Raw genomic sequence first — 24,474 nt, 5'->3', positions numbered from 1 at the left:
ATAAAACACGTTATGCTAAGTTTAAAAGCCACCTAAATCAACTTCTGAAATTGTAGTGGTAGGAAATAGAGAATGACTTACGGAATTAATTTTTTTTCCGAAATAGATTTCTACTTCCACAACCAAAGAGCACGCATCAAGGTTCAGGGTCTACAAGAAAGTTGGTTGTTTTCCATAGTTTTTCTGGTCCTGTGTGCTGTGCGTGCTTAGTCACTGAGTCGTGTCTGACTCTTTTTGACCCCATGGACTGTAGCCTGCCAGGCTCCAGGGTGATTCTCTGGGAAAGAATACTGGAGTGGGTTGTCATGCCCTCCTCCAGGAGATCTTCTCAATCCAGGGGTCGAACCATGTCTCCCATGCTGCAGGTGGATTCTTTACTGTCTGAGACACCAGGGAAGCCCAAGAATGCTGGAGTGGGTAGTCTATCCCTTCTCCAGGGGAATTGCCCTGATATGTGCTAACTCCCCAGGTGAGCAGAGCTGCTGCTGCTGCTGCTGCTGCTGCTAAGCCAGTTCAGTCATGTCCAAATCTGTGACCCCATAGACCATAGCCTGCCAGGCTCCTCTGTCCATGATATTTTTCCTGGCAAGGTAATAGAAAGGGTTACCATTTCCTCCTCCAGGAGATCTTCCTGACCCAGGGACTGAACCTGCATCTCCTGCGTGCACAGCAGGCAGACTGTTTATGCCTGAGCCACCAGGGAAACCTGTGAGCAGAGCTGGTTCCCCTTATTTCCATCCTGTTCTTCGGTTTCCTCCTGGGGTTACCTCTCCTCCTTTCTCCTTAGGTATCTGTCTGATCTAATAGCCTGTGCTAGGCTAACCCTTCAGCAAGGCTCAGCATGTAAATGTTTCAGAAGCCCTGACATTTTGGCTCGGGAAATACTGGAAAGAGTAATTTATTCCTTCATTGATATTTTCAAAAAGCATTTGTTGACTCATCCACTCACTCACCTATAGAATAAAGTACAAACTCCTGGGCAGAGCACTGAGATCCTGCCATAACAGCCTCCCTCCTGCCCTCCCACCTGCCCTCAGAGCCACTCTCCTTTCCTCTCATGTCTTGTCTTCTTACACTCCTGCCCTTTTCCCAGCCTGCTTCCTGCCTCCTTGTAGGCACCCAGCTCCTGTCCTTGTAAATTCCGATTTCTCTCAAGCTCACACTCAAACGTAAGCTTCTTTGTGTGTGTGTGTGTGTGTGTGTGTGTGTGTGTGAAGTCACTTCAGCCGTGTCTGACTCTTTGTGACCCCATGGACGGTAGCCCACCAGGCTCCTCTGTCCTTGGAGATTCTCCAGGCGGGAATACTGGAGTGGGGTGCCATGCCCTCCTCCAGGGGATCTGCCTGATCTAGGGACTGAACCCATGTCTGTCTCCTGCATTGACAGGCAGGTTCTTTATCACTATTGCCACATGGGAAGTAATAACTTTCTGAAGTCTAACCACACTTTCTCAGTTAGGTCTTTGCATTCATTATTCATGTCCCCTTGTTAAAATGAAGCTCAACCATCTTATATTGTGTTTCCATCCTTTGTGAGGGTTTGAGGGAGGGTTGGTACTGGGAGTTAAATTGTGTTCTCCAGGAAGACTTGTTGAAGTCCTGGCCCCTCAGCATATGACCTTATACGATCTTTGACGTTCTAGATGTCGTCAAGTTAAGAGGAGCTGTATTGGATTAGGGTGGACCACATCCAGTGACTGGTGTCCTTAAGAGGGAAATGTGGACAGAGAGACACAGACACACAGGGAAAACATCAGGTGAAGACAGGCAGAGATTGGAGTGGGGCAGCTACAAGTCAAGAAATACCAAGACTCGCTGGCAACCACCAGAAGCAAGAGAAGCGGCAAGGAGCAGATTCTTCCTCAGAGCCTGGGAAGGAACCCACATTGCCAACATCTTAATTTCAGACTTCCAGCCTCCAAAGCTGTGAGAGAGAAATTTCTGTTGCTTTAGGCTACCAGGTTTGCGGTACTCTGTCACAGCACCCTTAGGAAACAAATACAGTTGCTAAGAGCCTCTGAATGCGCTCATCTTTCTGACCAGACCCGCAGACTCTGGCAGGTAGGGGCTGGGGTAACCTCTCTTTGCTTTCGGCCCCAGCATCATGCTACTAGAACAGATGTTCAACATGTTTTGGCTGAATGAGGGCACATGCTCAGCACCACCTTTCTGGTTTTAAGTCAGTGGATCCCCAAAGAGTTCAGACCCTGCTCTGAGGGAGGAAGCTTGTGAACAAGGCAGAGAGCATTTGTGCCAAAATGAGGACTTATACAAGATGAAGAGGAAAAAAAAATCAAAGTAGGAAAAATATGTGTCAAAAACCTTGTAGAGGACTTCCCTGGTGGCTCAGTGGATAAGAATCCAGCTGCCAATACTGCGGACACAGGTTTTATCCCTGGTCCGGGAAGATCCCGCATGCCACTGAACAACTAAGTCCCCTGTGCCACAACTACTAAGCCTGAGCGCTAGAGCCCATGCTCCACAACAAGCAAAGCCACTTCAATGAAAAGCCTGTGTACCGCAAGAACTAGGCAAAGCCCTTTCACAGCGACAAATACCCAGCACAGCCATAGATAAATTAATGACTGTTAAAACCTTATAGATGGATTCTAAGAAAAGGCAGAGGCCAGGACTCGGGTGGACAGGGCATGACTATTATAGAGTGCATTTTGAGGCAATAAGTGACGATTAGGTTCCAGAGGAGATGTTATCCTAGACTAAGGAGTTAAGGGCACGTGTGGGCAAGGAGAGAGTAACAGCAACCAAGCACTAAGGCTAGACTGGTGTTTGGGAAGGAGAACTGTATAAAGGGCCCTGAAGGTAAAGCAGATGCATTGAAATTCTATAAAATGGGACGCTGGTTGTGGCAGCAGGTTCTCATGCGGCAGAAACAGGACAAAAACCATGAGCAGCTCCAGGTAGGGTGGGCCTGAGAGGGAAGAGCATCAGCATGGGCCAGCAGGCTACTGAGGACGTGCTGAGGAAGAGCTATCATGGGGTCCAAGTAGGAACTGAGGAATAAAGTGGGTGAGAGGTCGCTTGGGGACCACCCATCATGGTGAAGTGGGAAGCAGAGGGTCCCATTTGGTAGCACAATGACTCACTCCTGGGCTCAGAGAAGATGCTGCGCTTGTCAGGCCGATGAATGAGGCTGTCTTTTGTTTTTAGAAACTTCTGCAAGACATTCCACACTACTTCCCTTGATAACTCACTTTAGCCTTTAGTATGTCTCCAAGTCAGGAGATTCTTCCTCCCGTTCCAAAGGCAATTCTTCACTTTATAAGCACATGCTTCCCCCTCGCATTCTTTCCAGAGCTGGGATGAAGAGTTAAGAGGTGTGGTCACTATTTCCTGTTGTGAATCCTCTCACTCTACTCCCAACACATTCTCTGATTTTCCTCTCCAGGAAAAATGATTTTTTTTTAAAGTTTTCTCATAGGTTCTTTTAACTGTCTCTGTGACTCTTCTTTTGTCTCTTTCCTAAGTGCTTCTTTGTCTTGGGGCACCAAACTGGGCATTCAGGGAGGCAGGAAGTATAGCAGGTTGAGGGGAAGCTGTAGAGTCAGACAGACTAGATTTGAATAGCCACTCCCCTAACTAGTTGTACGCTCCTAAACTGCATAATCTCTGTGAGCCTCAATGTTCTCATCTGTAAAATGGAGCAATAATATTTATGGCTACTTGGATAGCTGTGCCAGTTAAAACTAATATACATGAAATTCTTTTTTTTTTAACATGAAATTCTTGAAAGCATTCAACAAATGATGGCTCCTATTGTTAGTATGAGTTGGAGCAATGCTGATTATATTGGGCTTACTACTTTCATAAGCACTTCGATATACCCTGACAGTCACACATGCTTAAAAAACTATACCACTGCAGAGTCCAGATGGCAGTTTTTGCTACATCTGATGGCCACATAAAACACAAACTAGTCTCTTTCAGATAGAGCAAAACTATGTACAATACTGGGAACTGTGTTAAGGTAATTATATTCTTTTTATTTGATCTCCATGAAGTAGGACTCCATAACATATCAAGTAGCTATTTCATCTGCAAAGAGACTTGAATAATAACATCTTTAAAACTTTCATATTAACTGAACAAAATCATTGGAATTTTTTTAATTGGAAGAGAATAATAAAACTCCCACTGCAGATAAACTTATTTTTCTTTCATAACCTATAAGTGCTACTGGGTTAATAATGTTTTAACCCAGTGTATACCAGTGAGCTTAATTAAATTGTGTGGCAAAGTGTTGAAGGAAGATACATTAAAATGCTAATAATGTTTTTTGGGGGAAGGGGACAATATGATTTACTTTTCTACAATAAGCCTTTACTTGTATAAGGAAAAGTTGTTTAAAAAACAGTACATACAACTTTATAAGGACATATTATAATTATTTTAAAATACATATATGTATACATATATACATAATTATTTTAAAATACAAAGTAAACCTGCCGGAATGCACCAAAATAGTAATATTATGTTTTTGAGTGATGGGAATATGAGTGAGTGGTTTTTTCATACTTTAAGTTTTCTGAACTTTACAAATTATTTATGATTTTGAAATAAACTATGATATCATACTATATATTATTAAATTATATAATGACATGCATTGTTATTTTATTGAAAATATTTTGTCAAGATAAATGAAGAAAAAAATGCCGTGTGTTTTTGATGACTCATTCCCTATGACCAATAGATATTTACCCTTCCTCTTAGAGAATCTCCAAATCTCAGAGTTTTAAGGGCTTTACTGAGTTATTTAACATGACTATTACCTGATGTGGGCTCTGTCTTTGTAATAATAAGAATGTTAATAATAATAGCTGGCATTGATGTGCCACACCTCTGTAGTAAGCATTTTAAATGCACTGTTTCACTAGACCTTCAAAATAATGCTATGAGGTAAGGCACTTGTGGTGGGTGGAATAATGTCCTAAAGATATCCACGTTCTAATCCCTGGACCCTGTGAATATGAATATGTTAGGTTATATGGCACAAGGCAATTGAGGTTGCAGCTGGAATTTAAACTGGCAGTCAGTCAGCTGACCCCGAAGGGGAAGATTATCCTGGGTTATTGGGAGTCAATCCAAAGAAATCACAAGAACCCTTTTAAGTGGAAGAGGGAGGCAGAAGAGAGATTGTCCGAGGGATTCACTGTGATAAAGACTTGACTGGCCTTTGCCACCAGGGAAGCCCAGTTCGCTCAGACGGTAAAGAATCTGCCTGCAATGCAGGAGATCTGGGTTCTATCCCTGGGTCAGGAAGATCACCTGGAGAAGGAAGTGGCTACCCACCCCAATATTCTTGCCTGGAGAATTTGAAGAATTGTTGCCTGCACTTGTGGGTGGCCCTAGTTGGTGGAACTGATGTCCTTATATGGGGCTCAAATCGGTTTACCCAGTCACTTTCCCCATTGATTTATCATTCAAAATAACTTAATTCCTCCTATATGAGAAGCACTTTTAAAATATTTGAGGCCAATAAGCACTTTTCCCTAGGTCTTCTCTTCTTTTGGTGAAATAATCCCCTATTCGGCCCTTCCTTATAAGACATGGTTTCAGATTCCAGTATTTTTCTGACCTCTCCCTTCTGGAAAGCATCCAGACTATCAACACCCATTTGAGGACCTGGCCAGTTCCCACCTTACTCTGAATTTTTGTACTTTGATTTTCTTCCAAGAGGTTATCATGCTGACCATAACCCTTCTGAACTTCATTATATACTGTGTCTTGTGCTCTTTGATGGAAATATTTCTAGAGAGGAATCAACAAATAAGTACTGATAACTTTTGGATTATCTGGCCTACAGACTTGAAAACATAGCTGGCTTTCAAGTTCCTTTCTGGTATTGTCACAAACTGATTCTACTCTTTGTTGACATGAATCATACCTTTTTTTTTTTTTTGTTTTAGTCTGGAAGGGGCTAGAGGGAAAGGCCTGTTAAGCTACAGCAAGGAAATGTTCTGATGAATAAGCAACTTTGTAAGGAGTCTTGAGATATCGTAGGCTGCTTGTGTGTACCAGTCTGAGAAGTTGTGTTGTCCGTTGCAACATGGACTGGGGAGCCAGGGGGAAAATGGAAATGTTAAGAGAGTCCATATAGTTTCATCATATCATTTAGAATATTCTGAAACTTTACAGCAGAGACCTGCACACAAAGATTAATCATAGCCTCCTAAAATCTCTGACCATCCACAGCTTTAAATGATCTGTGTTGCTGTTCCCTCATTTCTGCAAATAATCAAGGGCTGACTGTAAACAAACAAGGCAGCCAAAACAACCCTGGTCTTGAGCAGTTGCGTAATGATGAAGGCCTGGTGGAAAAAACACGAACCCATATTTCATTCATTTCACTTGCTGTGTCTCTGTTGAGGTGGGGTGAAGAGGGTGGGGGATAAAACATTTTTGTGGGCTAGCATAGAAACATTCAACTAATTAAATAAGTGGGTCTGTCAGACTTGACTTGAAGACTTGAAAGTACTTGAACACAAAGCATAAGGTTTGCATTTCCTTTATAAATACCTACAGGAGTAAGAATAAAAACAGAAAATGCCATAATCAGCTTCATTTGGGAGTTTTCTGAATCCTACATGTTTGACAAAAAAATAATCATTTGATATATTGAGGGAAACAGGTGCAGACAGTTTGGCCCTCTGAATACCTAGGGCAGGTTTTCTTGGGCTCCTGAGTATTAGATAAGGAGATGCACACCCAATTCAGGCACAGAATATAAACATTTTATTCCTGATGTATCTGCTGCTGTTGTACATTGATGCTTTGGAAAAGTCAAACATCTGGGCTGTAACACTGGGCTCCTTCACAGGGCTCCTGGAAAGAATAGCTTAGGCCAGTTTCATTTTTCTAGATGAAAAAGAATATCTTAAGTAAATGGAGATAAGCTTATGTTTGTGACTGCAGACAATGCTATAAGTATTCAAGAGAGGAGGCCTCTTTCCTTCCAGAATTGCATGACTTGAGCTTTGCTGGCTTCTATTCTGCCTCCCACTGAACATCTCTGGGCTCATCTAAAGTGGGAGAAGAGATGCTCAGTGGGAGAGGCAAGAGCGAGCATCAACGAAGGAAGGGGAGTCACACCTCCAGTGTCTGTCCGCCGTGGGTCACCCACCTACCCTGCAGTCGTGCGCTCCATGGCCCCAGCTGGTAAGCCCAAAGTTCCCATGGAGACCATGGCACCTGTCCTGTAACCACCCCCACCGCCTTTTCACTCCCTTCTAGTTCCTCCTGTTACCATTCCTCAGCAGTTGGTGATCGCTATCTTGATCTTGCTGGTAGCCTGAACTCGGCGTCTGGACTTACAATCTATGGCCTTCAGACCCCAAACCTCTGCCTCTTAGACACCCATGGAGCCAGTAAAGGGACTTTTTTCCTATAGCTCCAATCTGTAGAATCCAATCCTGGTTAATTGGTGCCATCCTTCCATCCTCTGGGGCTTCCCTGGTAGCTCAGATGGTAAAGAATCCGTCTGCAATGCAGGAGACCTGGGTTTGACCCCTGGCTCCAATCCCTGGGTCAGGAAGATCCCCTAGAGAAAGGAATGGATACCTACTCCAGTGTTCTTGCCTGGAGAATTCCACCGGCAGAGGAGCCTGGCAGACTACAGTCCATGTAGTTGCAAAGAATCAGACACAACTGAGCGACTAACACTTTTGCTTTTTTTCCCTATCCCCCAAGAGAAGATTTGGACAGATTCAATATATCACAGCTGGAGTCTCCTCCAACTTTTAGGTGTCCTCTAACTTTTCAGTCCAAGGGCCATGTCAATGAGGCAAAGACTCTATAATTGCATCCCACTTGCCACTCCATCAGAAAAGCCTTTTATTATCAATGCTTTATTGTCAAGTTTAAGGCAATGCTTTCCTCATGCTTGTCATTCAATAATATTCAACAACAAATATTTACTAAGGACCTACTATGTGTCAGGCACTTATGCATTAACTCATTAAGCACTTTTAGAAACCTTGTAAGATTCAGTAGGAAGCAAAGGATTAAAGAGATTAAGTAACTTGCCCAAGGTCACATAGCTAGTAAGTGGCAGAGCCAAGTTCTGATGCCAACTTGGGCTATACCCTGCTGCCTCATTCTATAAATAACTATTAAGGGCTTAGTTATTTGTGAGATGTATTTCCAACCTCTTTAGGACTCAGGCTTCGTTAGAGCTTCTGGGGAACCCCTCATCAGCTACTCCTGGTTCCAAGAAAGTGAACATTCCTGAGGCTGTTCACGACCCAAGGGCTTTTGAGAAAGATGGTCAGCTTCTGGTAGGAATGAAGCATTGTTTTCGGTCCCTTTCAAGGACCTAACAGGAAATATCTTGCTTCAGCTTAAACCGCTGAGGGACATATTCAAGTGGACGGCACTCAGCAGGCCTGGAATAACACATTCTTCAAGTGCTCTGAGTTTCTGACCAACAGTGAAAGAACTCCATAGCTCGACTTCTCTTCCTGGATACTCACTGACGGTGACATTGGAATTAGGTACTTATTCCAATTAGGAACCCCCCATCTATTCCATACAAACACAACGCTTCACAGAGAATTATTCCAGAAACTTCGTGGTCTGCTGGCTCTTGAACACCTGGAAGACACGGCTGGCATCTTCGGCTCATCTGCTAGTACTAACTGCTGCCTGTGTGAGGGACTGAGGATCCTTCCTCCTCCTCCCCTGATTGGAGCCCTGTTTCCTCCACTCTTTTACCTACCTTTATTGCTAGCCCCCTTCTGTGAGCCCTGGCAAATGTGTCTTTGTATCTTAATCTGCTCTCTCCTTGTTGTTGATAGAGGAGCCTTGTAGGCTACAGTCCATGGGGTTGCAAAGAGTTGGACACAACTGAGCGGCTAACACAACTTCTCGCCAGGGCCAGCTCATGCATATGAGTTCTGTAGTCACATGGGGCCTCACATGAGAAGGGCCTTGCGCTTGGTTTAACTCTGCTGTCACTGACTTGAAATTCTTGATGATTTTTGAACAAGGGACCCACACTTCCACTTCACACTGGGCCACGCAATCATGTAGTCAGTCCTACTCCTTGCTGTGGACACCGACAGTGGGGGAAGAGTCCTACCACACAACATAAGCACGGTGGGGTAACCCTACCACACAACATAAGCACGGTGGGGTCACTGCAGTCCTCCTTCAGAACTCAGTGGCCTTTCCCCCACAGAGACCATTCATAAAGGCGGATCAAGCTGATAATAGCTCTACCTTCATTAGCCTCAATTTCTTCATCCCTAAAATGGAGCAGCAGCACTTGCCCTTGAATGTCATTGTGAGCACTGGGTGGGATCATGTATAAAGTACCCATCAGAATGTTTGACATACAACTGGCATTTGCTAGATGCAATCCATGGAAGGTAACAGGTGCAGGAAACAAGAGATTGAACTCTGGAGTTAGAAGCTAGCTCAAATCTTATCATCCCCACTGCTTAAACAAGATGTATGATATGGGCCAGGTGACTTAGCTTCTCTCCGCCTCAGTTCCATTATCTGCAAAATGGGAATGTTAGTATTTACCTTGTAGGGCAGTTTTGGGATTCAAATATTCTAATGAATTTAAAATATCTATTTTACCACCTGGCATGTAGCAGGAGCTCGAAATATAACAGTTCTTAGTTTGGTTTCCTTTTAATATCATTTCTGTACTCTACACAATTCATTTATAAGTGATGTTGGGATACAATCATTAACAAGTGTCTTATTCAATACAACTTCCTATATACTCTATGACCTATAACATATAGCCTCCTTGTATGTGAAAATGATTTGGTAAAAAAAAATGTGAGGCCTGTATTTCCTTCTTTGCTAGACTATCAATTCCTTGAAGGCAGGAACCAAGTCTTATTTACCCTTTTATCCTAGAACACCTTCTAACACATATAATCCCAAGAGAATTAAATCTCTCTTTTGTTGTTCATGCCAACAATGAGATGATACATTTCATAATATTCCTAAGTCAGCAATTAATAATTAGCCTGTTAATGATTAGGAAGTAGCACACGTGCATGCTAAGTCGTTTCAGCAGTGTCTGACTCTTTGCAGCCCTATGCACTAGAGACTGCCAGGCTCCTCTGTCCATGGGATTCTTCATGCAAGAATACTAGAGTAGGTTGCCATGCCCTTCTCCAGAGGATCTTTCTGACCCAGGGATCAAACACGCGTCTCTTACATCTCCTACTCTGGCAGGCAGGTTCTTTACCACTAGCGCCACCTGGGAAGCCCTAGGAAGTAGGAGCTCCAAATAGTCCCATCTTTGCCATTAAAGGCCTTCTAATCCTTGTCCATCACATCTGGCTCATCACCCAGCATCCTTGGGTCTGGTTCTTGCTTCATTAACAAAGCGATTCCACAGGGAACATAACTTAGTTTTGTGTAACCAACCACCTTCCCTGGCAACAACCTGTGTCCAGAGGCCACTGGGGAAAGAATTTCATGAAATCCCAATAGTTGAGTCATAATTTGATACCTCTTAGAACTCAAAGAGGGCTCAGAACTGTGACTTTAACCACTGAAGGGTAATGGGTCTCTTCAAGAACCTTCTGATAGTTAATGGACATTCTCTCCAGAAAAATATATTCAATATCTTACATACAGTTTCAAGGTGCCTGCAGAACTCCTGCAGCCCTTGTACCTAGGTTAGCAATTCTTGTTAAAATAACCCAGAAAACTGAAGAGCAATGCAAAAGATTCAGTTTTTCTGATAAACTCTAGCCCTGACAAGTCACATTCCCTTGTTCAAAACAGAACAGAACAAAACAGTTACAACTCCCTAGATTTAACCTCAGGGTTATCCCTGAGGGCCTAGTCCTAGGTATTAACAGTAAGGGCATCCAGCCAAGCAGTGACTACTCTTTGGAAAACCTAAGTTCAGCTGAATAAAACGAAGCTGTGTTTGATAATATCGTTTACATTTCCAAATCCCGGGTATCAAGCTTTCTTCCTATCCCTTGTGGCCCTCCCTAAATTTAGCCGCTGGTGTAATGGGGTAACCATGGCAACAACCACCTGCCTATTTAAAACCATCTCCAAAGCTAAATAAGGAAGCCTGGAAAAAATGGCTGCTCGTCTGCCTCTCCATGGACAAATTGGGCATTCCTGGACATTTTCAATAGGAGTAAGCAGACAGGGTAGAAGCAGCATGGACTCAAGTTTTTAACAGGAAGTGTTCTGAGACCTTGTGAAATAGGGTCTACCTTGAAGTCACTATGTTTGCACTTATTAGAAGGCACATGGACTTATACGCAAATCTCCAGGATTGTCTTCCTAGATGATCGCACTACCCTTGACCTCAACCAGGTGAAGGGTGAGGTACACACCTCACTGCAAAGGAGAGTCTTGCCGATAGAAACTGGGAAGTGGGGAGGAAAAACGTTCATTCAGACCAGTGAGATTGTTCATACTCTGCGCTGAAATGCACAGCCACAACTTTCTCCTGACAGAGGTATCTTTCTAACTATACCTGATCATGTGGATAACTGATGATTGCTTTTTATGTCATATGTTCACCTGTCTATTGATTTTTGGATGATGGAGAAATTCTTCCCGCCTTCTGCTTCCTTGCTGTCTACAGAGGCTTTGCTTCTTTCCATGAAAGGAGACCACCCAACAGACCACACCGAAGAGCTTGCTTTCCCCCAGGCAGGCTGTTTTCCACTGCTCATATCGATGTTTTTGTACATTTGGTTCCTTCTCCCTGGGTTGCCCTTCTTTTTCCTGTCAACCTGAAAAGCAATACTTAACTTGTTTTGTGTCTTGGCCCAGGCAGCTCTCTAGTTGGAAGACCCTCCACATCAAATTCCATGCCCCTGCTTTGTGGATTCATATCGCCTAAAACAAATCACTATGCACCTCTGCATTCTAGTCCTCCATCTGTGGACTGTGAGCCTCCTACACACATCTATCCAAAACACCTATACAGCAGTGCCTGGTGCTGTGTTCAAAAGATAGATTCACTGAACGAATGAATGAATGAACAGAACCCCCGCGGATTTCACAAACATTTGGCGTCTTAAGAAACATGTGTGCATGAGTATGCATAGTGGTATCTGTGTAAAAAGGGGACCTTAAAAGTCTGGAATGGCTAGAAGAGGAGGAGTACTTTTTAAAAAGTGATTTTTGTGTGTGTGTGTGTATATATTAGAGGGAAAAAGTTCACAAGAAAAGCATCAATTGATTTGTAAGTTTGTGACTATTGTAGGAATAGGAGTTGAAAATATACATATTAATAGTATTTTGTGAGTTGACTTGGTGTGTTTGAGAGAGAAAATACAGTCTAATATTAAGGTTAGCTCAGCTACTATTAGATCCCACAGATCACTCTTCCTGAAGTCGAAGTGGCTTCATTATGTTCAGTTTCTGATCCCTAAAAAGATTTCCGTAATCTTGGTTAAACTCCCAGGCAAGGGGTCAGGGGAAAGAAGAGGAATGAAAATGATGGAGCTCTGAGGAAGTGTATGGCTTTAAATGAAGGTGTGTGGGTAACACTGGACTTCTGCTTGGTGGGCTAAATAAAGTTCCTTAGACTCAATCTGAGCCCAAATCAATACCCACTCTCCTCCCCACTTGCTTGAGGGTCCAACCATAAGAAAAGAGAAAGGATGCAAATTAACCACCAAGAAGAGAAAAAGAAGGGAGAAAGGTAATTGAACCATCCCAGGGGTAGTTCTATGGACCCGCCTGCAGAATGGTATGACTCTGCAAATGATCTGGTTTCCTTTTTTCTATTCCGTTTTTGGACCAAGCTTTCGGCCTTCACAAGGTGTGCGCGGGCTGAGGCTGGGCTCCGGTGGGCTCCCGGCCTCAGCAGGGCCGCTCTCTGCTGCCCTCTGCCGGCAGGGGAGAGGGAAGCGCCGCCATCTCGGCCCCTCAGCCAAGGCCCGAGCTGCCACCCGCGCCCCTTTGTGAAGAAGGGAAGCCGAGGCCTCTGCCCTCCGCCTGCTCCTCCCCCGGGGAATCGAGGGGCTCAGGATGGGGGCGCTGTAGGTTTTGAGAAAGCGACCGTACCCCAGAGGGGGAATCCAAGTTAGCCAAGCTCAGACCCCTACTCCCCAAGGCGGAACACCACACCCTCCCTCCTGGCCCCAGGCCCTCCCACTGCAACATCACCCCCTGGCAGGGGACGGGCTGCCAGACCATGGTGGGTTTCTGACATTGTTTTCTTCTTGGAAATGGAAGCCCTCCTTCCGGCAACGTGGCAGGAAAGCCCTGGGGCGCGGAGCTGAGAACATTTTGGAGGTGGAGGCCTGGGACCCGCGGCCGCGTGGGTGGGGCAGGCAGGCCGGCACGCAGGCAGTGCAGTCCCGGCTACCCCCGCAGGGCCCTCTTACCTGCTGTTGAATTTTTCAGGGTGTTTCTCTCTCATCACGTGGAACCTGTGTGCAATGGAAGCATCCTGAAAGGGAAAGGGACAGAAAGCAGATTCCTGGTTAGTGGTCCTGACCCTGTGCAATGTGGAAGGAAGGGAAGGGACACACACTTTCATTGAACTTCCCAGATGTCAGGGGGAGACCAGGGAGGCCCCCTGCAGAGGCTGGACACCAGGCCCAAGGTTAGGGGCGAGGGCCCTCATGCTGTTAGAGCTGAGGCCAGACGACTCCTCCTCCTAAGGTTCACTCTCTACCCTTTCTAGCTCAGGGTGAGTTAAGGGGATGATGCTGCCCCTTGGGGGAGAGGGAGTGTGTCTGAGTCTGTGAGCAGTGAGAATGCAGAAGCCCACATGGGGCTGAATGTGTTTGGAAATGCCTCACCCTATTCACTCTTTAAAGAAATACTTTGTATTCTGGAATATTTTAAGACTCATAAGTAGTTGCAAAAATAGTACAGAGAGTGCCTGTGGCCCTTTCACCCAGCTCCCCCCAATGATAACATCTTATGTAACTATACATGGTCGAAACCAGAAAACTGATGTTGGTAGAGGCTGTTATATATTAACTCTTAGTCATCCATATCAGTAGACAGAATTGGTAGCATTGGATAACAGGCTTAGCAGACAATATATTTAATATATTGGATAACAGGCTTAGCAGATAATTAAAAATATATTTAAACCTCTGGCTTTTGCCTCGTGATTACTCCATGGAAACGACTCTCCCCAAGGTCAGTAAGAGTCTCATTACCACATGCTATGGATACTTTGCTATCCTGCTGCTAGCACATTCCTTTGCTCTACTTTGGCCACCTGCCCCTCAGTTAGGGTGGCTCTCATGTCACCATGCTTCCGGGCTCTCCATGCTCAGAGCAGAACCTCTCAGCCTTGAATCCATTCTGCAGCCTGCATTCCCTGCCATGGGCTATATCCAGGTGTCTTAGTTGTTACTAGCACGTAGCTGCTGCTGTCTCTATAATGCATCGCTGGAGAACCAACCCTGAACTTCAGACCTAAAACTGAACTCATCTTTCCTCCTCAGATTTGGTCCTCTGCTCTTGTTACTGGTCTCCTTTTCCAGCAGAAGAATGTGTAAAAGCCTCTTCACCGCTCAGGCCTCCTGCCAGCATGTCAGCTGCAGGTGGCGGGTTTTAGAAATAAACAGGCTAATTGAGCTGGGGCCAGGAGGGGTTGGGGTGGGGGTGGGGGTGGGTTGGTGACAGAACAAGGAAGCTGATTCAGATTTGTGCAGGGAAGAGATACAGAAACTCATTTACTGGAATGTGTAACTAAAAGAAATCTTGAAGTCCATACAGTGAGTTTTTAGCTATATCAATTTCATTTCTTGATATGGAAATTCTACAAATTTTCTGGAAAAAAATGTTAAACATCAGAAGGTATAGTTCAATGAAGCAACTTTTTTTTTTTGAGCATGTGCTGTGAGCGGTGAGTAAAGAATACAGGCTAAGGGTGGGGATAGAAAATCCAGAAGCAAGATAGGGGCCAAAGGGGAACTTTCGTAATATTTTTACTTGGCAGAAGAGTAAACCCAGTGAGCAGCCCCCTGTTGAAAGGCAGACAGGGCAAGTCAAGGATATGGGTTTATTTTATGGCTAACACTCTGCTGAAACAATGTCTTGGGAATTTAACATTTAAACTCCAGTTACTGATTCATTGTTTATTTAAGATACATCAGGAGTTGAAATTGAAGCACCCCTGTGGACAATGGGAGGAGAGGGGCAACGTCAGAGGAGGGTGGTGGGGGGCTGGTCTCTGTCCTCTTGGTGGATCCAGCCTGCACAGCTTCTCCAGGCAGGAGCGTTTCCTGCCCTCAGAGTGCGCCCACCTCCCTCCTAAGCAAGTTTTGTGAGCTTGCTGAATAAGATTCATGTGACATCTGTCAAATGCTTCTCTAGAATTCAAGAAACATTCCGTCTACTTGTGTTCCTTTGAAGCACTGATTTTCTTCTGTCAGGGGGAAAAAAAAAACCCAGAAGAAAAAGAAAGAAAAGAAAAAAGCAAACACATGTTGCCTGGCACGATTTGTACTTCACTCTCCTCCACCCCCAATGCTGCTGTGACTGGCTCCTGGCTTTTTAATACCCTAGGATATGTGCATAGGTCCCTGCCCTCTGTGTCATTCCCATTATCCTTGGTTTTTTTTATAACTAGGTTTTGCAAAGTTTCTTTTTACAAAGACCAGGCTTTGCAGTATTACTAGCTAAGCATGTGGTTCTGAATTTGACAGTGTGACCCCATGATAAATACACAAAGTGGTAAGAGGGAGTTGAGCAGGTCCACTGTTGTTCAGGTTTGGAAAGGCAATGCTGGTAAAGACTAACCGTGTTTCTCTACCTGGGGATTAAGAAGAGAGGCAAGATTCATCTCCACCCTCTGCCGGGCTTCTCTGTGCCAGGCATTAAGCTGGCTGTACTTACATTCAGAGGTGAGTTCATTTAAATTTTAGAAACCAGTGCTATAGTGGTTCCAAACCTTCCCTGTAACACTCGCAGCAAAATGAGTCTTCCATTTGGAAGGCTGGGGTGGAGGTGGGATTGCACACTCATGGACATGCCGCACACTCATTTCTGATGGCCTCATTCTCTGGGGTTCTTTCTATGAAGTGTGGGGTGAAAAGGAGATAAAAAGCAGTGTGGACATATGTGTACTCCTTCCTGAACTAAAACTCCCAAGTGCAGAGTTGGACAAGAGGATTTTGTGCCCCTTCCACATATAAGTGGTAATCATTTGGACTCTGAGCTATCTGGGTGTCAAGGCCAGTCCTGTCCAATAGGAGTAAAAGAATTTTTGTAACCACATTAAAAAACTGAAAAGGAACAAACGGAGTTAATTTTAATAATATATTTCAATGAATTTTATTGCTACAATATTAGTTAATATAAAAATTGAGATATTGAAAATTCTTTCCTACTACATTTTGAAATCTGGTGTGCATTTTACATCTCTCAACTTAGAGTAGCCCCATGTCAAGTATACAATAGCCACATGTGGCTAATGGCTACCATATTGGACAATGTAGGTCTAAGTCACTTTGGCAACTTATGGAGATTAAGAAAAACAGAAACGAGACAATAAAACAGATTATTTGGTATTTGGATTGTTCTGAAGAATTATGGCTGATTGGGGAAGGACAAAGAGTGTAGACCCCTTGTCCAAGACACCTCTCAGTTAGTCCCATTGTTCCTGTAACTTCTTGATTCTCATAGGTGACAGATAAGAACCTGTGGCTGAAGGAACTGAAAAGTTTGCAGGGAAGTGATGACTTTCTGATAAATTCCTTAATGGGTTTGCCATTGCGGAAACTTAGCTGGTGAAGTCTAGTAAGTACAGAATATGAGGTGAAAAATGGTGCGTGAGTTAGTGGGATGGGCTGTGGCCCGTCCTTGGCCCCTGGGTTCCCCTCGCATCAGAAATAGATTTCATTGACTCAAGGGATTAGCTGTTCACCCATCCTGTTAAGGCTCAGTGAAAGCAGAGCCTTTTCGGTGTTCAGAATTACACATACCCCAGGAATGATTTTTCAGTTCCAAACTTCCTGTCACTGATACCTGGCCATCCTGACATGTCTGCAAATCCAAAAATAAAGAGCAGGGATGAAGAGGCCAGAGAAGTCAGAGGAAGTAGTGTCCTGAATGCCTGGGTTGAAAAATCTCCTGCCAATGGATGTTATCAGATGGAGGGAGTGAGAAGGTCAAGGGTCTTAGCTCTTCACTGGCGGGGAGCTGGGGAGTCTGTGGTGGATGGGAATGTAGAGGCAAAGAGGCCCACATCCCTCTCTACATAGGCCAGGAGACTCTGCCCTCGCTACCCCTCCATCTATGAGTGGGCTCTGTTGGCACCAATGGGAGTGTGTGAACTCATCAGAGTGAATTCCCTACCGCCCAGGGACAGCTCAGCAGGGGTCATTGTCACCACCCTTATAAATGCAGAGCTGCGGACATTTGATATCAGTAAGATATTCCAGGTCCTTCAAAAGAGGCGAAGACTTTGCAGTACTCTCTTTGCCAAGTCTGACTCTAATCGTCTTAAGGAAGTAAAGCCAGGGGGTTGGTTTACATACTGTTTCTCCTCTTACAGAGTTTGGGAAGTCAAATAGGGAGCAAGAGCTTCTGCAAATGTCAGCCCCAGATTCTCTTAGGGTTACATGTTGGCTACTTGTTTTCTCAAGAATTTCCCTTTCCAGCTTTTAAAGAGTGAGCACACAAACCCTGCAAGCATTTTATTGAGAGAAGGCTAAGGTCACCCCAGTGAGAGAAAAACAAGCCTGCTTCTTCTCTGATTTGCAATAAAATATTAAACATGGACAAGCTAAAGGTATATGCAAAAAAACCATGAGGAAGATTTTAAGTTCTTCTTCACTTGAAAGATGAGCGGATTGGATTACTGTAGGTCAGCCCGAGTAGATAAATATCTTGACCGCTGAGGGAAATGGAGAATCTTATTCCTATGCTTTTCCTTGGGGGGCGGTTAGTTTGTATTTGTCCTTGTTTCCCTCCCTCCTGCCCATCCCCCCACTCACTTCCTTCTTATTTGTAAGAATATATTAAAAGCACGCTCAGTCTTGGCTCGTGGGATTGGGGCTTGGTTATCTAGCTGAGGGAAGGTTGTCTCTTCCTTTTTGGCGTGATTGTCCATTTGGTCAGCAGTACTAAGTGAATGTCATTTTTTTGCATATGGCGCTTTGTGGAGATGGACAGGGAGGCCTTGGGAATACTGTTGTTTCTGGCAGCCAGAGCTGGGCGTGAGCAGAGAAGACTTGGGGCTGAGGACTCTGAAGGCAGCCAAGGACGTAACCTGCCCTCTAGAAGCTCCCAGGCAGATCACCCAGTCGTGTGGATTGGCTTTCACTTCTGGCCCATGGCCCACAGCTGCTGGTTTCCCCTCCTTTCTGTCTTTCCTTTCCTTTATCTACTTCAGATCTGGTTTCCGTTCCTGTGAAGAACCACTTCCTCTGACCATCCTTCTCGGTTCTAACGGGTTGTCTTCACTCACTGAGGACTTGATCGGGACCGTCTGCATTAAAATGATCTCAGGGGCTTATTAAAGGTGCGCATTTCTAGACTTGCCCAGACCAACTGATTCAGAATATGAATGAGGATCTGTCCTGTGGGTGGAATCTGCATTTCTGACCAAGGGTACAGGTAGGGTATGGGTGAGCCACCACACTGTAAATTCTGAGGATGCCCCTCTGATGCTGCTGCATTTGGCAGCATGGAGATGACGGCCTGTGCAGGATCTGCCTGGCTCAGGGTCCACAGCAAGGTGGGCTATGCACACTAGGGATTCCCGGCTGGGGCAGGTCACTATCTGTCTAAGCTACAGTTCCTTCTTGCAAAATGCAAAAGGGGAAAGGCTATACCCTCCAAAAGGGACACTGTGCCTGGTATGCATTAGGTACTCGCTACATGTCAGCAAGTTATTCTCTGGTTACTACAGGAAAAACGACATGTGTTTCAGTCATACTGTAATGGAGGGAAGCTGCATGCTCCAGAATCCCCCTGGCCTCCAACACCAGACTTGTCAGCCAAGTCTCATTTGCAGGAGCTGAAGGCTGCATGTTCCCCTCGTATGAAGTGGAGCCTGAGCAGGTGGCTCCAAAGGAGGAGCTTTTGAGTCAAAAAGAGGAAGGAGGGGTCTCTTCTGTCTACGACACAGGAGGATGAGATGGTAGGTCCTAGGCAAAGGTATCTCCCCCTTCTGAGGAGGGTGCAGGGGAGCTGAGGAGATCAACCAGATCAGGGCAGCTGAGACCCCGAATATTCTCACCAGCACCTCTATCCTTTCAGAGCCCATTCACGGGTTGAGCAATGCCTCTCTCTTTTGTTTTAGTTAACAGAAAAAGAGTTGGGGACTGGGAGTCAGAGAATGAAAGCAAATCCCTTACTCTGATCCTCTATTTCCTCACTCACCAAACGGAGGGAATACTGCCCTCCACTGTAACCATAAGAACCAAGAAAATATCTGTAAATATGGTAAGTTTTAAATCCTATACATATAAGGGATTATTATTCTTCCTTTTTGCTTCCATGGCTCTCCTTTTAGTTTTCTTATTAAGAAAACAAAAAACCCTGTCCTTAACCCTGTTCTTCCCTCAGACTACCTATCATTTCTCCTTTTCTCTCCTTTTTTAAAAACCACCAACATTTGCAAAAGAGGCATAGGTGATGATTGAGAGGGTCACAGTCTTGGTCTGGAGAGATTCATGTGCATTTGAAACTGGGCAGCAAAGTTCCCAAGACAGCAGAGAAAAGGGCCTGGCTTCAGAGTGAGGCACAGTGTGTGTGCCCCAGTTCCAACACTTCCACGTTCCGTGTCCCTAAGTCTCCTCTGTAACGTGCAGATGGTGGGGATGATAATACCTGCAGGATTGCTGTGAGGACTAGAATAAAGTCTAGCACAGTGGGGAACACCCAGCAGGTGCTCAATAAATGCTACTGTCTATGTTTCACCTTCCTCCAACCCCCAGATCTATTTATGGAAAAGACTGACACCTTTTCCCCTCAGTCCTGTCTCCAACAATTTGGGAAGCAATGTCCAACCTATGCACTTTGGACCAGAAGCTGAGTTCAGCAAAACAAACTAACTTAGCTGTGCTACATGTGATGGGAGCTGGGGGAAAAAGAGGAATGTGCTGCTGTCCTTATAGTGTGTGTGTGTTTGTATGTACGTGTGTATGTACACGTATATATATGTATTTATGCGTACCTGTGTGCGTTGCAAGGGGCCTAAGTCAGGCACATGGAAACAAATCCTTTAGTCTAAGGCAGAGGTGACCACAGAGGAGCTTAGGGATAACACAGAGCTCAGCCTAAGGGGTCAGTGAGGAGGAGATGCCCCAGAGGCTTAGGTGCACTTGGAGTGTGGGGAGTGGGGTTGGGAGGAGGAGAAAAGACAGGAGAGAATTCTGAGAACTAATCCAGGGAGCCAGCTTAAGACCACAATGTCTTCCCTGGAGCATCAGCATTTCCATCTCTGGAAGCTCACCTGAGAATCTCCTCCTGACCTCATCCTTGGTTATTTTTTGGTGTTGCTTTTCCTTAACTATTTCAAATTATCCAAAGAGTAATAGGTCTTTTGAAAAATGTGCTGTTTTTTTCCTTGTGTTAGGTAAAATGATAGGGGCAGGAACTTCCTGCATAAACAAGGACAGGACTGGGTGCAGTAAGGATGTCCACATCCAGGCTGGATGCGAGGATGCCTGGACCCAAGTTGAGGCAGGGGGAAGCTGGGACAAATAAAGAGCAGGGACCCAGAGTGGACCGTGAAAGACTAGAAACCTTCCTGCCCACCGGGGCACTTCTCTTCCATGCAGAAAAGCCATTCCTGGCCAACTCACCACACCGATGGAGAAATAGTTGTTCATGATGTTGTATGGGACCTGGTCTCCATTCTCCACTTCCTCTCTGGGGATGACTTCCAGATGCCAGCGGTCCAGCATCACCAAGGGGCTCTGCTCGATGTCCTTCAGGATTTTTGTCAGGCTGCCCCCTTCATAACCTGCGGAGTGCAGCCCTGCATTTGCCCCCAGAGCAGAAAGGCTTGGTTGCTGCGCATGCAGCTGTGGGGTGGGGCACCCCTTGGACACTCCCAGTGTGTCCAGGCCAGAGTCACTCAGGTTCCCTGGGCCACAGGGAAGGAGAGGACAATCTGGAGTAATTAGACAGAAGCCGGGGCAATCTGGAAGCCAGAATAACAGGGGTAGGGCCGGGTGCTGGCCCAAGATGGGTAGGCCTGTGTAGCTGAAGCGAGCCCTGGGGAATCAGTGCGCTGGATGGTTGGGAAGCTGCACGTGGGAGCACTAAGGATCTGTTCCAGGACTGTGTCATGATGTGGAACAACAGTGCTGTAGGCAGAATTTTAGGATGGTCCCACATTTCTTGCCCTTGAGGGATTATATACCCAGCAAACCCCAGGACCTGTGGATAAGATGGGCTAGTCAGTTGTGATTTGGTATATTATATGGCACAGCTGACCTTAAGAAAGCAAAATTATCCTAAGTGGATCTGACCTAATCAGGTGAGCCTTTAGAAAGACTGGGCTCTTCCTTAAGAAATAGGTCTGAAGCTTGAGAGGGATTGGAACTGAGGGAGAGTTTCTTTTGCCAGCTTTGAAGATGGAGCGATCCATCACACAAGGAACGAGGAAGGCCTCTAGGATATGAGAGTGAATCCCAGCTGACCACCAGCAAAGAGACAGAGACCTCAGATCTACAAAGAATGGAATTCAGCCAACAACCTGAAAGAGTTTTAGAAGGAAATTCTTCCCTTAGAGTCTTCGGAGAGGAGCACAGCCTGTTCAGTGCCCTGATTCTATCTGCTGAGGCCTAGTCACATTGTTCTAGAATTTTTTTTTCTTAAAGCATTTATTTGGGTGCACTGGGTCTTAATTGCAGTACATGGGATCTTGTTCCCTGACCAGGGATTGATACCAAGCCCTCCACAATGGGAGTGCAGAGTCTTAGCCACTGGACCACCAGGGAAGTCGCTGTTCTGGGACCTCTGACCTACAGAGGATACAAGGATATTTTAAGCCTCTATGTTTATAATTATTAGCTGTTACATAGTTTGTGGTTGTTTAGTGGCTAAGTCATGTCTGATGCTTTGCAACCCCATGGACTGTAGCCCTCCAGGCTCTGCTGTCCATGGGATTTCCCAAGCAAGAATACTGGAGTGGATTGCCATTTCCTTCTGGGATGGACTCCTGGGATCTGCCCCACCCAGAAGTCGAACCCTCCTCTCTGTGTCTCCTGCGTTGGCATGTAGATTCTTAACCACTGAGCCACCAGGGAAGCCCTTGTTTGTACATAGCAGCAATGGAAAACCAATGTAGCAAGTGAACTGTAAGTAAGAAGTTAGTGGGAGAGAGAGTCTTTTCTTTCAAACAACACTTCCATGTTCCTGCTTACCTCTGGGACAAGCTTGAAGAGCATTTTCAAGTTGTCAGGCATCTGGTCAGCACCTCAGGGGATGCATCATGAGACAGCAATGAAAGTAATGAGGTAGCTGAGGGCCTTGATGCCAACTGGGAGCACAGAGCTGCGGGAAGTTGGTGCCTCGCTCTGCTGCCTAGACGCCCAGAGTCTGAGGCCACAGTCCGCTGTCCCTCTTGAGTAGAGGGTCTTTCCCAAGCCCATTATGTGGCTGAGGACCCTGGCAGCTCTTCCCATGCCTGCCAGCTTCCTTCTGGGGCTAGCTTCTGCTTGCTCTGACCCCGCCCTCCAAGCAGGCACACTGACCGCTACGGGCCTGGTCTTGGATCACTCCCAGAATTGATCAGCCATCTGGAGTCTCATCCCAATTCTGCCTGCCACCCTGATCTGTCCACTTCAAGTGCTGCGCTGAACCTCTCCACTCTCTGGAGCGTGCTCAGCTCCGTGGGGGCTACTGCAGTTTGCAGAGTTCTTAGCTCCTGCCCATTGCCCTATATGCTGGTTACTACGCTGAGGTCCCCCTTAGGGGAATTTCAGAATGAGAGGACCTGGCCCTGGGATGATCTGAAATGCCCCTGGTAACTGGTTAATTGGACTTTTCAGTCTACATTCTGAGTCTCAGTTCAGAAGAAGGTCAGTAATTTGGAGAGGGGGAATTTCAGGCAGAAAAATTCCTATGTGAGCCCTGACTGGGATGAATCCTGGAGAGGAGACAAAGGAATTGACTTGTTCTGCAGAAGGAGACGGAGCTTCCCCAGTGGCTCAGTGGTAAAGAATCTGCCTGCAGTGAAGGAGCCCTGGGTCAGGGAGATCCCCTGGAGAAGGGCATGGCAACCCACTCCAGTATTCTTGCCTGGAGAATCCCATGGATAGAGGAGCCTAGCGGGCTACAGTTTGTGGGGTCGCACAGAGTTGGCCACGACTGAAGTGACTTAGCACACAGCACACACACTGAGGGAGAAAGGTTCAAAGTTGAGAGTTTCAGGCTGATAGTAAATCTTGTGAAGGGCAGACACAGGCCTTGGCATCAGGGAAAAGGCATGGATTAGACATGATCCCAGAGGTATTTCTCCATGGAATGTAGTCCTTAAGAGGGGAGCTCAGCCTAGCTCTGCAGAGCCTCCCTGTAGACTGGGGTGCTTGTTCCTAGGATAGCGCCCCTCCCATGCAGACTCACCTCCTCCCCAGCGGAGACAGCGGGCCAGGTCATTTCCTGTTCCAAGAGGCAGGACAGCCACAGGTGGATGCTTTGCAAAGTTGGCCTTATCTGCAACCCATGAAGAGGAAGAGAGAACCATATGCCACATGATTACAGAAGGTTTAAGTTGTTCAGTTACCCCTTATCTAATGCTTGAAAGCCTCTATGGCATTCTTTGTCTGAATACTTCTGTTGGGGAACTCACTACTTCCTTAAAGCCATCTCTTCCATCTGCAGTAAGCTAACCACTGCAAAGGAGCCTTCATATTGAGCTAAATCTGTCTCCCAGTAACTTACACCTGGTTCATCCTTATTTCATCCTAATTATTTCCAAGGGGTGACAGTGGTACACCTCAAAAACATTGGTTTGCATAGTTTTAATCTTCAATGATAACAAGCATTTACCCCACTTATCCCTTAGACAGATCCTGCAAGATATTATCGTTCACGTGGATGAAGAAATGGAGGTTCATGGAGGGAAAGTCATTCTATAGCCAGCATCCAATCCCAGATTTCTGCCCCTCCACGTCCGTACTCCTCCTTTCTTCAGAGCCTAAGCAGCTGCATAGATAGTAAAACAGGTGGGTCTGAGGCATCGGAAACTGAAGATGCCTCACCTCAAGTCATTCAGGTTCAAAAGCTTAAAAATAACATTGTGTCTAACAAGCCAAACCCTGAGATGTTATCTGGCACCTAGGGAACAGTTTGCCACTTCCACCACTTCTCAGACTTGTAAACACACAGAGTCCTGATCCTATCTCCCACGATGGTTGTGCTGGAGCATCAGGCCAAACCATTAGAGAAAGCATAGCATAACGTGTATGTTTTCATCTGACTGCATATCTACAGCAGCATGTTGACTGAGCTGGGAAAGCTGAAGGAGGCCAGACACCCACTGGGCTCCAGGGGATATCACTTATATAAAGCTCAG

At 45.7% G+C, this 24,474-nt stretch overlaps 1 protein-coding gene across 1 annotated transcript in view; it reads right to left on the bottom strand.

Moving 5' to 3' along the window:
* DGKG (diacylglycerol kinase gamma) overlaps positions 1-24,474 on the bottom strand; it is a 171,381-nt gene that overhangs the window by 77,801 nt on the left and 69,106 nt on the right. The window contains exons 17-19 of the mRNA XM_052658950.1: positions 23,523-23,612; positions 20,753-20,913; positions 13,358-13,422 (exon numbers count right to left, since the gene is read on the bottom strand). Coding sequence (XP_052514910.1) covers positions 13,358-13,422; positions 20,753-20,913; positions 23,523-23,612 — 316 coding nt within the window. The remainder of the gene's footprint in view (positions 1-13,357; positions 13,423-20,752; positions 20,914-23,522; positions 23,613-24,474) is intronic.

This window comes from Budorcas taxicolor, chromosome 1 (genome assembly GCF_023091745.1).
Source record: "Budorcas taxicolor isolate Tak-1 chromosome 1, Takin1.1, whole genome shotgun sequence".
Taxonomy (NCBI): domain Eukaryota; kingdom Metazoa; phylum Chordata; class Mammalia; order Artiodactyla; family Bovidae; genus Budorcas; species Budorcas taxicolor.
The sequence above is the reverse complement of the archived record's forward strand: the minus strand, read 5'-3'. Positions and strand labels throughout refer to the sequence as shown.